At 51.3% G+C, this 13,338-nt stretch overlaps 3 protein-coding genes across 3 annotated transcripts; all 3 read left to right on the forward strand.

Moving 5' to 3' along the window:
- Nucleotides 1-105: 105 nt before the first annotated feature.
- LRP88_14997 (uncharacterized protein) lies at nt 106-3,276 on the forward strand (the record flags this gene model as incomplete). The annotated part of the gene is made up of 4 exons (XM_083251328.1): nt 106-212; nt 265-425; nt 972-2,830; nt 2,887-3,276. 4 exons carry the CDS (start codon nt 106-108, stop codon nt 3,274-3,276), a joined length of 2,517 nt encoding a protein of 838 aa, XP_083092908.1.
- Nucleotides 3,277-3,335: 59 nt separating this feature from the next.
- LRP88_14998 (uncharacterized protein) lies at nt 3,336-5,215 on the forward strand (the record flags this gene model as incomplete). Its single annotated transcript, XM_083251329.1, has 3 exons — nt 3,336-4,212; nt 4,273-4,647; nt 5,196-5,215. 3 exons carry the CDS (start codon nt 3,336-3,338, stop codon nt 5,213-5,215), a joined length of 1,272 nt encoding a protein of 423 aa, XP_083092909.1.
- Nucleotides 5,216-5,406: 191 nt separating this feature from the next.
- On the forward strand, nt 5,407-6,473 carry LRP88_14999 (uncharacterized protein; the record flags this gene model as incomplete). Its single annotated transcript, XM_083251330.1, has 2 exons — nt 5,407-6,414; nt 6,453-6,473. 2 exons carry the CDS (start codon nt 5,407-5,409, stop codon nt 6,471-6,473), a joined length of 1,029 nt encoding a protein of 342 aa, XP_083092910.1.
- Between the last annotated feature and the right edge of the window lie 6,865 nt (nt 6,474-13,338).

Consider the following 13,338-nt stretch of genomic DNA (forward strand, 5'->3'; position numbering starts at 1 on the left):
CCTGTGACGAGCAAGCCACCTCATTTCCCGCGGGTTTCGCCCTAACCCTTTGCATAAGGGCATCACGAGGGATTTGATGTCATTCCGTGTGATAATTCGAAGAAGATGCATGAGATAGCGCTGTATATTTCAGGTTTTGACATCAGCCACACGCGCGCTCGGACACCTAACCCTGGGTATGCCGGCCCGGGTTGTTTATGGATGTGTTCGGGGTAAAGCTGGCGGTAGGTACGGTAGCTGCTCTCCTTTCGAACCTTACTGAAGACGCGGTCCCTTTGGTAAAGAGCTTCAGTTGCGACCACGACAGCACGAGGCAGAGCGACGCGTCTCGCGTCTAGCCGTACCAGTTTGCACAGTAGCCGAATCCTATAAATCAGCGAGCAGTTTCGCAGGTGACGATGATGGAATATTCCTGACAGAAACAAGTAGTGTGTATTCCTCAGTATTGTCATTCCCCCCCGTACCCTTCATGTTAATTCATATCCTTTTCGTCACCAGTCAGCATCCTCTGAGCATCAGGGTCACCTCTCGTTGGTCAACATAACCGTTGTGACGGACGCTGAGAAGCCTACCATGTCGTGCTTAGGGCTTCCAGAAGAAATCGAATTCGATGTTCGCTCTGATGGTCCTGACATTGATGACGGCGAGGACCAAGAAGAGGCGCGAGAGCTTATATCGCCGTTCTCGGCCGATGAACATTATCTCGAGGAGCCCGCGAGCATCCAAGGGAGTGCAGTCAGCACAGAAGACGCTACAGACCAGTTTCAAAGAGGCTGGAGGGTAGACCGTCGCGCCGGTGATTCCTGGATGTATGGTATGGCACAGCATTGTTCGAAGAGCGTGTAGGAGCAGTGACTTATTTCAGTCCTTTCCTTCCCTTCCTACGCTCTTCCCCACCTAGAACCTGAGCCAGAACGCGCTGCTAGTTTTTTCAAATTGTCTGGGGTGTCCTGACTGACATGTCGTGTTAGCTGACGAGCTCATCGACGAGACGAACGACGAAGCCTTCGACGGGACACGTGCTCTTGACCTCCTCCAGCGCCGAGTTGTATTGGACTATGGGAGCAAGAAGACAGGGTCAAAGGCGGCGAGCGAGGACGACGATTATTACCCCGTATTTCGGCTCGATTTCGTTAGCATCGTCGGTCTACCGCGTCGGCCGATCTGCCGGTCTAGCCACTTCTTTGACAATATCACAATATCCTTTCGCCACTGGAGTGCCCCATATGTCGCAAAGCATGTGCAGGGCGTCGATTTCGACCTGAGCGGCCGTACCTTCCGCATTGCCACCGGCGCCACTCGAGAAGCTTGGTTCATCGTCATGCATCCAAGCCAGAGAGCTGCTGGGACCAACCACCCCCGCCGACGACACGATACAACACATACGAGGACTGCCCTCGTACAGGGCCGTGCTCTGTTACTCGCATCGTACATCAAGGACATCTTCCTTCAAGGTGAGCTCCTTGGTGAAGGTGTTGAGCCGAGGTGGGCCCTCGGAGGCAAGGAGACGCAGATGATTGCCTTTGACAAGTGGGTCATATTCCAGACACTATTCATGGATGGCTGGACGGAGTTCCTCGAAAGGTTCTCCGTAGAAGACGACCCTTTCTGGACCGATCATCAGCCCGCCTTCCACGCGTACGACTATGGCGCCAACATCAACATAGAAGTCAACGAAGGCATAGCGAACCTCGAAGAAGAGACAGTCATCAGGCCAGCCTATCTCGACGGTCTGGACGACGAGTCCAACGAGACCGACGACGGTGATGATGATGGAGAAAACAATAGTTTGCCGGCGACACAGCAAGGATGGGAGCGAATTAGAGGGGAGGAACGAGAGGATGAGCTCGACGAGCTATACGATGATCAACCAACCGTCGAAGTGGAAGACAACGATAGCCTGTTCGTGTCGGAGAGGGCGGACGATGATGTTGCTTCTCAAATACCACCTAGCCTCAGTCCAGGGCGAATCGATACGGATTATCGAGGTATTGTTGACGGCGAAGCCGACGCGAACAGGCACAATGGTGACGACGACAACAATGGTGATGGTGATGAAGAGCGGGAGCGGAGGTTCCTTGAATGGATGAACGAATCCGAGAACACTGATGTGGGCCAACATAACGGGACTCAGCTACAAGATGATCAGGAGCATCAATACGATGGGCAAGACAACTCCCAGCAGCAGCCGTTGAGCCCAGATACTGACGGTAGTGGCGACGTCCGTCCAAGGCAAGCGCCAGACGTCTCGCCACCCAGTCTACCTCCATCATCAGCATCTGTACCAGCAACGGAGGACCAGAGAGAACATGATGCGTTGTATAGTCCTGGCCTGATGCGGTTGCGTGAGGCCCTTGAGGCGAAGTATAACCTCGACAACATCAGCCACGTCTCCTATGCCCTGGCTGTTGACGTTCATTGCACTGCAGCAAACAAGCATCCCGATGCAGAAGGAAGACCAGGTCCTCCTGTATGTTTACTTGCCGACCGTAACCGGGTGGCTGGGGAGTTTTACGGGAGCAACTATACCTTCTACCCACTCGGCTTCCACCCAGCGTACGGCAATTTCACATCGGATCGTCCACCTGCCTTCCTGGATAGTGACCTGTTTACTGTCATGAAGGAGAACATGAGCCACCAGAACCAGGGTGCCGACGTGCTTTCGTTCGGCTTCTTCCAGGGCTATTCCAACCTGAAACGGTCTATCCGTCATGGGCCTCACGACCTGCTAGCCAGCCACGGTCTCGCCACAGCTGCTCTCACCATCCCCTCGACGGAGGCTCAGCGCACGGCGCGGCTCAAGGACAAGCAACAGCGGCTACTGGCCCAGGTGCGGGGGCGACTCACACCTGACAACCCTGGCGCATCGACACCTTTGCGCGGGAGAGACAAAGGGTTGAGGCAGCCATGCAGGCGAATGAGTTTGCGTTCCGATTCGAGCAGGTTATTTCCATCGATGCTCCACGACTCGTGCGCCGTCGTCGAAACTTCAGTAGCGTACTACAGCCCATCTTCCAGCTCATGCGACTCTTCCTCAAAGAGAAACAGCTTTATGCAGGTATCCTCCGGCGTTTCTCTCCTGATATCTTCCCAGGAGTCATGGTGGCTTTCGCCAAGGTTATGGAGGCAGCCATAGCAGAAATGGACCGCCGCTTCCGCGAGGCTGGGTCGAAAGGACTGGGCATGGCTCTCTCTCCGAGGGTGTCGCTGCGCTCGATCGACTGGGCAACTTTTGCTTCACCGGGGACCCGAGGGTGCTCCCTACCAAAGTTATGAGGCTTCTCGGTACGATTGATAGTCTAAGAACATGCGGATGGCCATTCATATCGCCGCGAATGCTGGACATCCGAGAAGGGCGAGGACTCGTCAACCTTGTGGGATGGCCACAGTTGAGCAACGGACGGCCCGTTCTGATGCACGTTGCCTCGCTAGAGTATCACTACGATAGAACGGTGGCATCCAACCGACACAGTCAATTGTGGTTTGCTGAACTTGGGGGTCGATCGATAGACGGGATGGACAGGATGACGACATTTCTCCACGAGGTGTTCCGAGATCTATGGGTACCAGAGACGGCCGCTTTTATCGCGCGCCAAGTTCGTCGTGGCTTGAACCGTGGTATCCGTAGTGGCGGTAGGGACGGCGTTGGATCGCATGGTGATGCCGACACGGGTAACGAGGAGAGTGCTCGGGCGATGATTGCGTTAGAGGCCTGGGAGGCGCAAGACAGTCCCTTCAAAACATCGTACGTGCCAGGAGTCTCTTTAGCTTCCCCAGCGTTCCTGACATCATCACAGAAATTTCGAAAACTATCAGCGCAAGTACTCAAGTTCGATGACCGTCCGACAGATGAATCGAGGATGGTGCTAAAGACGAGACGCGACTTTGCAGAAGAGATGTTCGTTGCTCTGATGGAGGGCGGCAGGAAGGGTCACCCAGGAGTTGAGTCTATCGCACCGACACATTCGACATGGCCTTCTATCCTCCGGGCCGCCATCCAACACACCAGAGGCGTCTTTGCAACGAGGGCCCAGTGGGTCTCGGGTATCGCAGCTGCTATGGTATCTGCGAGTATCGAGTGGGTACCTGGCTCTCATCGCCGGAGATTGACGCATCAGCAGGTAGTACAACTCGTCGGAGCAGCTGCATCCGCCACTGTCCTCGCGGCTCGGCCCGACAGCCTCAAGAGGCGGGCGCTCGAGGCGGAGGCTCGTAGGTCGGTCGATTCGGTTGGCGTCAAGCGAGCGAGGATCCGACCACGAATCGATCTAGGCTGTAAGATACCGTTCAAGCAGATCCCAGATATTGTGGAAAGAGGCTTCACCGAGATACGTCGGCTATTCGCGAAAGGAGATCAGGGCGTACTATCCCACTACTGTGTGGCGTACTGCTGTCTGACAGAATGCCTCGAGGATCCATTATGTGATCTTATGCTCATGCTCACGTTAACCATCACAGCGTCGAGTGCAACCCCCGAGGTTCGGCCCAATACAAAGGCCTTCAACGTGACGACTAGGAGAAGGGACCCGGCTCTTCTAGCAGCCAACATGGTGACGAGAATGCTCTGGTTCCTGCGGCCGGAGGCATTTCCATGGGACAAAGACCGTGATTCAGTGCTGCGGGTGTCTGAGATGACGAAGAAAATCGGTGAGTCATATCCACGGTCCCGTTCAACGTCGACGAAATAGGATGACTGATTACCTAACCGTCTGTAACCGTAGAGCACAAAGGGGTCAACAACCGAATGCTTCGAGAACTGGGTTGGATTAAAGTCAAGGGCAATCGGGATAGCCCACGCAACTGCGAGTCACGTCTCACGCCTAAAGACGAGCTCTTCAAATTACGTAACGACCTAATATTTCTCATGAAGGAGCCGAGGAGTTTTATTGGCAGTGTATTCAAGAGTAATAAGGAAGAATGGGTAGATAGATGCTCGGCTATTATTAATGATAGGTAGCTAAGACAGGGTTACAAGTAAACAAATTCTTCAAAAGCATGCTGCACTTGAATTACCATCACTACGAGGCCATTTTATAAATTGCCAGAACTTCTCAGTGTAGAACAATCATTCTATTGCCTTGACATCTCTTAAGTGAGGACTTCAAGTGGCTTAACTGCTTCGGCTGGCTCGATCGACTCATGATCGTCCAGTAATAAGACCGAAAACTAGCGGCCTCCATATTACATGGCAACAGCCAAGCTTGAGGATAGGTAGCAGCAGCAGGGTAGGTAGCATAATCTCAAAGGTCACGTGATATAGAACCATAACCTGCAGTAGTCAGAGGGAGAGAGCAAGGTTCTCAATAGTTCTTCACAAATTTCCTTTTTTCACGGCAAATACCAATTACCTTAACATTACAGCAGAATTACACTCACGGCCAACGCATACATCCGGCATATCCAGTCATGACGGCTACAGAACTCTACACGATCGCGCTTGAGCGGTCCACACAGCCAGATCTACCAACAGAGCACAACGAGGCTCCGCACCGCATGGCACGGCTATCAGATACAGACCGCGCAGCCTGCGAGGGATGGCTCCAGGAGATGAACTTCCTCCGCCCAGGGGAGGCAGAGGACGATGAAGTCTGGAAAAGGATCAAGAGAAACTGGATCGGATACCTATCGGCGACGAGCCCCACGCCGGATGCAGCGCTGGCACCGAACCGCAAGGTTGTGCAGTTCAGGAGTGGCGGCGAGGATGCGAGAGAGCAGAGACGCAGATTTGTCCAGGATCGTCAGAGGCGCATGATCATCCAGTCGGCCTTCTGGAACGGGCTGGACGGGATAGAGGCCATGACGGAGCGATGGCCACGGGCGGCGCGGGCCGCATTGAACAGCATGGATGAGAGCGGGGAAGATGAGGGTCGAGGTGCGTTTGAGAGCCTCGCGGCCGTCTGCGACCTCAGTCGGCGACGACGATACCAGTCCATCTGGACGAGCCTGGTGGGGTTCATCTGTCATTCGCAAGACGAGGGCACGCTGGAGGAGATGGGTATGCGGTTGACGGAGAGCCAGATCGACGACATTCTAGATATCGAGCAAGAGGTCTGGCAGGTGGATCTCAAGGCGATAGCGCGGAGGCGGGAGAAGGGAGGGTTCGAGGGCGTCTGGGCACCGATCCAGCTGCTGCTTATGAAGGCGTTGAGGAAGCCTAAGTCGACGCCGCGGAACAACCCGCTCGTGTGGTGGATTGCGGTCCTCGCCCGATCGGTGGTGTCGGGGGATGATGGCGATAGGGACTTTATCAGCCGAGGGCGGTTCCACAAGAACCCGATGCCGATGGATATCGACCTCGGGGAACGGCTGCGAGCGATAGTGCACTACAGCAAGGTCATTGTGCTCGACGATGCCTTCTCGACCTGGCCGGAAGAATCAGGGTGGATGATGGAGGTGCAGAGCAGGCTGAATATGGTGAGTATCGAATGGATCAACGACGAGGGGGGTTCTAGGCCAGATGGACCACCCGGTGATGGCGGGCCGGTATATTCGACGGATGCGTGGCGGTCCGTGGTGGCACACATAGCTGAACACACGAAGAAGCATCTTGGGGGGGAAGCAGAGGACGGCGATATATAGGTTGCGAATGTTAGCTAATGCGATAGGGTAGGTATGAGGGGATAAACGGCCTAGGGTTTATGATTGTTGGGCGTAAACTAAGCACTACCTAATCAGGGTGGTAGAGGGGAAATAATTTATAGATCTATTATTCTCCTATCCTAGCGCTCTAGTAATCAAAAGGTATCTAAGGCCTAACTAGTTATTGCCTTAAGAAGAAGAATAATATAATAAGTCTGAGTGCCGCGGTTTTGGCTACTAAATTCGGCGAAGAACATCGCCGCTTAAGTGAATTCTATACACAGCATCCGGCGCGACTCTAGAGACCTTGCATCCTGCTGGTCTTGGAATCCCTTCAAACCTGGGGGTAAGTGTCTATGCGTGCCCATCATAGTCCTTAAGCCTTTATTACTATTATCCCTCTTACCTTTACCCCTAGAATTGACTATCTATGCGTCCTGCGAGGCTTAATTAATTAACTGGTTAGCAATGACGAGCCTTAGGGATCAGCAAAACAACACTTTACTAGATGGTCTTGACGGCGATGGACTCAAGGTAGAGTGCCGTGGATCTATGTGGGCCTGGGGGTGGACTTGAGTAGAAATATCATTGAAATTGAGGTATAATATACCCCACGAGCTATTATCTCAGCTTTCCTGCAATACTCCATAGAGACTTGCACCTTCAACCATCCTATAGCGCTTTCCTAGGTCCGTTGCTAGAGCCAAGAAGACATGATCTAGGTGTTTTCTAATCATCATTACTTCGGTCGTATCTCCCCAGAGCTCGAACCTGCCAATACCTTGCAACATATCCATAATATGGTTAGGGCACAGGGGTTCCTGCTTCGACTCCCAGTCGCCAGTTGTTCGCTTCCAGTATTTCCTAAATAGCTCCTCGTCATCGAAACAGTCCCGAAACCCTATCCTCTGGATTGGCCGCTGAAGAGACGTCAGATAACGGTCTATCATCTCAAGGTCTTTGTTGGTTTCTGCTAGACTTCTCTGCCGCTTCAGTGTATCCTCAATCTGGAGGAGTTCTCGCACACCGAATCTCTCAACAGCCAGGACGATAAAGCGTTTGATGTTTAGGTCAGAGTTGAAAACTTCTGATCTTTTTTCTGACTAATCCAGGGTCGTCCCATGCGAGGCTTTCGAAATCTTCTTTCTCTCCAGTAACGTGCAAGGGTTGCAAGATGGCATAACCAAGTTTATCGGGCCCTAGTCGATCTCTCAATTTGTTGCAGAATATGGTCGCGACGTTATGAAGCAAGCTTGCCCGAAAGTCGCTATCCGGGCTTTGATGCTCTGCGTGCTCTGCGTGCTCTGCGTCACGTATACGACGAAGTACAACTCCCAAAGGATTAGCCTCTTCGACCGTAGAGATGCAGTAATCCAGAAGCTTCTTGCGCTCTGTAGGCATGCGATCACTGAAAAACCCCAACAAAACAATAAGGGTTAGAAGAGCTTCGGGTGAATAAGCGTTGAGATAGGTCGGAAGTTCTTTAAGTCCGGACTCCAGCAGAAGCTGGGCCCCAACATGCATCCCTAGCTGGCAGCACAGAGTCGCGCAAATTAGAAATGCGAACGTCTTGAAGACGCCGGGAGGGTTGTCAAACGTCCATTGCTCGAAATCATCTATAATACCGTTGGAAAATGTCTCGGTCTTCCATTCTTGGTTGTCGAAGGCTCCGGTTACATAGGTTGAAACAGAAGAGAAGAGCACTTGCTTGTGGGAATCCAGAGGAGACGGGGTCAGGTATTGGTCACGAATGATTGCCAAGCAGTGGAGGTGAGAAGCGGATACCCTGAGGTTGTGTCGGATCGCGGATCTCATCATCCTAGTTCCAGATGATAAGTCTAGGCTGGGTGTCTCGTAGGCATCTGATTCGAGATAATGCTTGGTGCGCTTCTTTGTGAAGTTCTTTCCACCCCCCCACTTCCGAGTAACTCTATCTCGGATCCAGCTTGGTCTATTTCCTTATCAGATGCTATCATGTGATGTGATGCGACGCTTATAGCATACCTGACTCTGAATCCATAGTGGCCCTTGAGAATCGAGGCCGTCTGATCATATGTTTTTGCTTCCGAATAGAGAAGATCCTCGATGATAGGCCGCATCCTTTTCCAGTCATTATCATGGTATTGCTGATAGGCCATGTTCGAGATGGTATGAATTGAACGGTCTGGCAAAGCGCTCGATAGCTAACGCTGCAAATGTAATCGATAGGGTGGGTAGTGGAATAAGATCGTAGCTATATGATTCTGAGCTGGGGCTAGTAACATAGATCTAAGTGAGCCCCATAGGTCACTATATAGATTGTTGGTCCGTAAGGGTCAAGCTTCACATGATCTGTTATTCACCCGTGCAATGGATCTGCGGTTTTTCCAGGCCATTCACATGCGATTGGTGGCGTAAATGCTGAGGCCCTGCTCGATGTGATTCAGTGGCTAGATCATTCGCGACAGGAAGACAAATGCTACCAACGAGAAGGCGCCACCTATACTACCCATTGCCACACACCACACCTCGCTAGCGATGCAGCTCGGATGACTGGCTACATACAAAACTCGAATGCATTAGTCCGAAAAAAAGGACCCACTGGAACTTGTCTACCACTGGCTGGCTGGGCACTTGAGTGCTCAGAGCCTGACATTGTTCTGTGTTCGGGCTTAGGTGCTGCCTTCATGATTGGCCATTATCAAGTTGGAGCATAGCCAAGCTGACCATCTGCGCTGTATGGCAGCAAGGATACCAAGCCACTAAATGGATGATCGAGGCAGTCTTCTCGTGGTCAGATACGATACCAAAGCAACAAGAAGCTCTATATAATGACGCCCTCTGCTGGCTGTTTCCGACTGGGTATATCAGAGAGCGTCAACTACCACGGACTCAACTCAGTGCACTCCTCTATTATCCATACAGGCTTAACGCGAGCCGCTCATAACACCGCCATTTTACGGTAATACCTAGAACCAGTAAGTTTCGATAACGATATCAGAACATCAATCGACTCTGCCCTATATGTCTGCTGGTCGTTCTGCGCTCTAACTTAATCGATCACAGTCCGCAATGCGCCCGTTCTTCCTTCTCGCACCAGTTGTTATTGCAGGACCTGTCTCACTAGCTGCTTGTGAGGCCGGGTGCGCTGGCGCTCTCATGGCTTGCCTCGCTACCGGGCCATACACGATGGGAACAAGCTTCCTTTGGTGCAACGCATTGTATGCTCAGTGCGCAGAGGCATGCCTGCTCGCTTTGGTAACGCCAACGCCGTGAGATTCGTCGAGCCTTTGTTTTAAGATGACTACTTACGTTCGTGCTAGTTAGCATTCTTTAGCCCATGCCAGTGCAGGGTAAGGAGGAAGTGTCTAACAAGTCGCGATGTTCGCGGTCTTTGCTATTCGACGTTATGTTGAACGAAGTATGACACGATTAAATAAAGAAACATAACAGGCAATCCAAACACCATCGTTCAACTATACTACTGGTTTTCAGTGAGAAGGATCAACTGTCGACTCGCACTGTTGCGGCTACGTGCCTTGGGGAACCCTAATGGTGGCGGAGGCTTGTTTATGTACAGTAGTATATCCAAAGTTAGGTGAGGCATTTCTAGCAGAAACTCCTTGATGTGGCCCTCGTCAAGTAGCTGCCGATGCTCGCAGAATGTCTTTACGATAGCCCCTCGCATTTCTGAGACGGCAGATGGGGTAGCAGTGTATGCCTCCCGTGCCGCATCCAACAAACAACTAGACCTCCACTCCAACCGAGCTACTGCCTGAATTTCTTGACAGACAACGTTCTGAGACGAGGGATGTCATATATGTGTGCAAGCGTAAAGACCTTGGAGTGGAGGGTCAGTAGCGGACCCTCGGGAATGGTTACATCGTCTGCGGCAGGTGAGTCGTCGGCGTCCTCCTTATAGAATACGCCATGGTTGATATTGCCGCCTGAAGCAGGGGGGCGACTTTATAGTCCCATAGATAGAAGAACTGTACCATGCAGTCTACCGCCTGGGGGTCGGCATCTCCAAAATTAAATGAAGATTTGGTAGTGCCGCTGCCGGGTTCGCTTGGTTCTGGCCTGGCCCTCATAAGCTTTGCTTCGTTGAATTCGCAAGATAGACTTATAACGGAAGACCAGGAACACACGACCGTGCGGTGGGCTTTGTATAGCTTGTTGCTTGATATAATATCGATGTCTGAATACTTGCCGGTAATATAGAGCCTGATGAATTACTTAGAACCAGGTCCTTGGCGTGAATTATACCTAGATTAACTTGCCTGCGCAGACATAGTCTTTGTTCCTCTATGATTGAAATGCCTTGGCTAGGCACAGAAGATAGCTTAGATACCTGCTCCATTTCTTGATGCACCGCAGGCGGTGGGAAAGAGCTTTGAGTAGATGGACTGAGCTCTACGTTTCGATTCGAACACGCCTTCTTTGAGCAAGCATCGCAAGATTCGAGCGAGGTCTTCTTCGAAGAAATAAGAAACAGTGAGACGGTGTCGCCGAACAGCTTTCTTTATCACTTTTGGTTTGCGGAGGATAGTGTTCTCTGGCTTGCAAAATATCTGCCCGCACTGTAAAGAGGAGTAGGCGGCTCTACGGTCAGCAGGTGCCCTGTTGGCCTGGGAGAAAAAAAAAAGGCGTAAGGTTGATTGGATAGACGGACAGAGTTTGCTGGCCCGCAGAGCCTGATTCAATACTCAGGCACCAAGGCATCTATGCAGCATTTGCCGTGACCTGACTCTCCAACCATCAAGCGAAGAGTCTCGACATGACACACCCAGCCGGGGAGTGCATTGGTGCTCAGCTATCTCGTTCCTGACTCGCGCGAGTCGCGGCCCTTCATCATCCAGCATCAACACCCTTTTCATTAGTCCCGACGTCAATACTATCAGAACACATATCGTCAATATGGGAATGGAAGGTCGGCGAGCGGTATGTGGTAGTAGGCGGAAGCGGTGATTCAGCTACGCTCTATTACCAGTAGGGTTATGGAGCAGTTATACTGGGGCACGCATATGGTCTACAACCTTAGTCTATCAGCATATGCCAATATTACTTGCTCTCGACCCTAAAGTCCCGTGCAAAGAACGGGTCACGCGTTTAGGATAATAATATCATAGCTACATGAGATTTATGCATAAGCCTTCATTCACATCTACTACTTACCATCCGTTAGCTTGGATAAAGCTTCTGACCATTGATTGTGGGTTTATGCCAGTCTGTGGGGCGTCTCGCCGCGTAGGATCTCGTCATGCATCGGTTTATGTAACTGATTGGTCTCAGGCTCAAATCCGCTTTGTCAACACGATTCTACCCCGCACCATCACCAAGGATTCAAGCTAGACTTTGTTTTCCTAGGAATCCACTAGCATCGCCCTCATCCTCATGAATTTTGATCGTTATCCATTATAACTTGCTTTTCTCTTTCCCAGTTTTTCCAATATGGACTCAGCAGTGATTACTCAACTGGACGATCGGGCCATCTATCAAGCGACAAAGGATATATTCGTGGGTCCAAAAGCTAAATTCGAAAACTTGCGCCGGTACGAAGATCTATCGAGAGCTCTTCGAAGAAGAACGTTTTGGTCCGGCAATACGTGACCCAATACGGCGCTGAAGCCATACTTCAGGCCGTAGCTGGAAGCTTCTAGATGGGGGCCCCTGACATTAATCGCCTGTCGTCGTTTCCCGGATCTATTCGAACCATCCGTGGCTCAGACCACAGCGAGGGATATGCTAGAGGCAGAAGCTACCAGGAGCGAGGAGGCGGCGCTTGATGATATTATTCAAGCTGAATGGGCTGACGATCAGGAAGTACTAGATTGGGGGGAACCACAGTTGGCTTACGTGGTAAGGTCCAACAATGGCTGATATAAGCTACAGCAGTCTAATGATGTGTGATCAGACACGGAGAATAACGTTACGGACAGCCAGGTCAACAGTTCATCGTTGTTCCCGGTTTATCTACCGTTTCCCAAGGAACATCTGCTTATGGAAAAACTGCAAAGACTCTGGAACTTGTTTGTTACGAGTTTGGGGCTCGAGTTCTGCCAGATATTATGCGAAAGCGTGGCTGGGATTGTCCCGAATCGGTAGAACTCAACAAATGGACGGAACTCTTGAAGCGTGAGGGGTTGGCGGTGGAACGGGACAGCACCCGCAAGCCCTTGAAAGAACTGTTGCATTCGATTGCAAACATTAGGACACACAGCTGTTCATCGGCTACGTACAAGCTCGATCGGATTGGAACGGTTTCTCGCTGATGCGGAAGACCTTGCCGGAGCTCTAGGGAATACAGTATATGCGAATGCGATATCTCAGCTACGGTCGAATGTTGAGTCGGCACTGCGGAGCTCAGGCAGAATAAGCAGTTTTTACAGTTACGGCTAGAGAAGACTCGAGCGGTAATAGCAAAGCAGCGGGCTGAACTGGATCGGAGGAGCAGGAGGCCATGGATCGCGTGAGAGAGGAGGATGAGAAGTATGGAATGCTAGCGGGAGAAAGATTAGAGAAGGCGCTAGAGCTCGTGGGAGATTTTAAAGCAACAACGAAGGGTGAGAATAATGTATTAGATGGCGTTAATGATGACATCGAGGAGATAACAGATGATGACGACGGTAATATGGAGGGGTTTGAGGATTGTATCGAATAATCTTATGACTAGGGGTTGAGACGCAGTAAATCTAATGATCCTTCATTTGGTCATTTAGATCAACATAAGTGCACTCAATAAAAGGTATCGAGGTTAGTGAGTAGTTAATGAAAAAGATG

This window comes from Fusarium phalaenopsidis (genome assembly GCF_050370095.1).
Source record: "Fusarium phalaenopsidis strain FUZ10S chromosome Unknown contig_32442, whole genome shotgun sequence".
NCBI lineage: Eukaryota > Fungi > Ascomycota > Sordariomycetes > Hypocreales > Nectriaceae > Fusarium > Fusarium phalaenopsidis.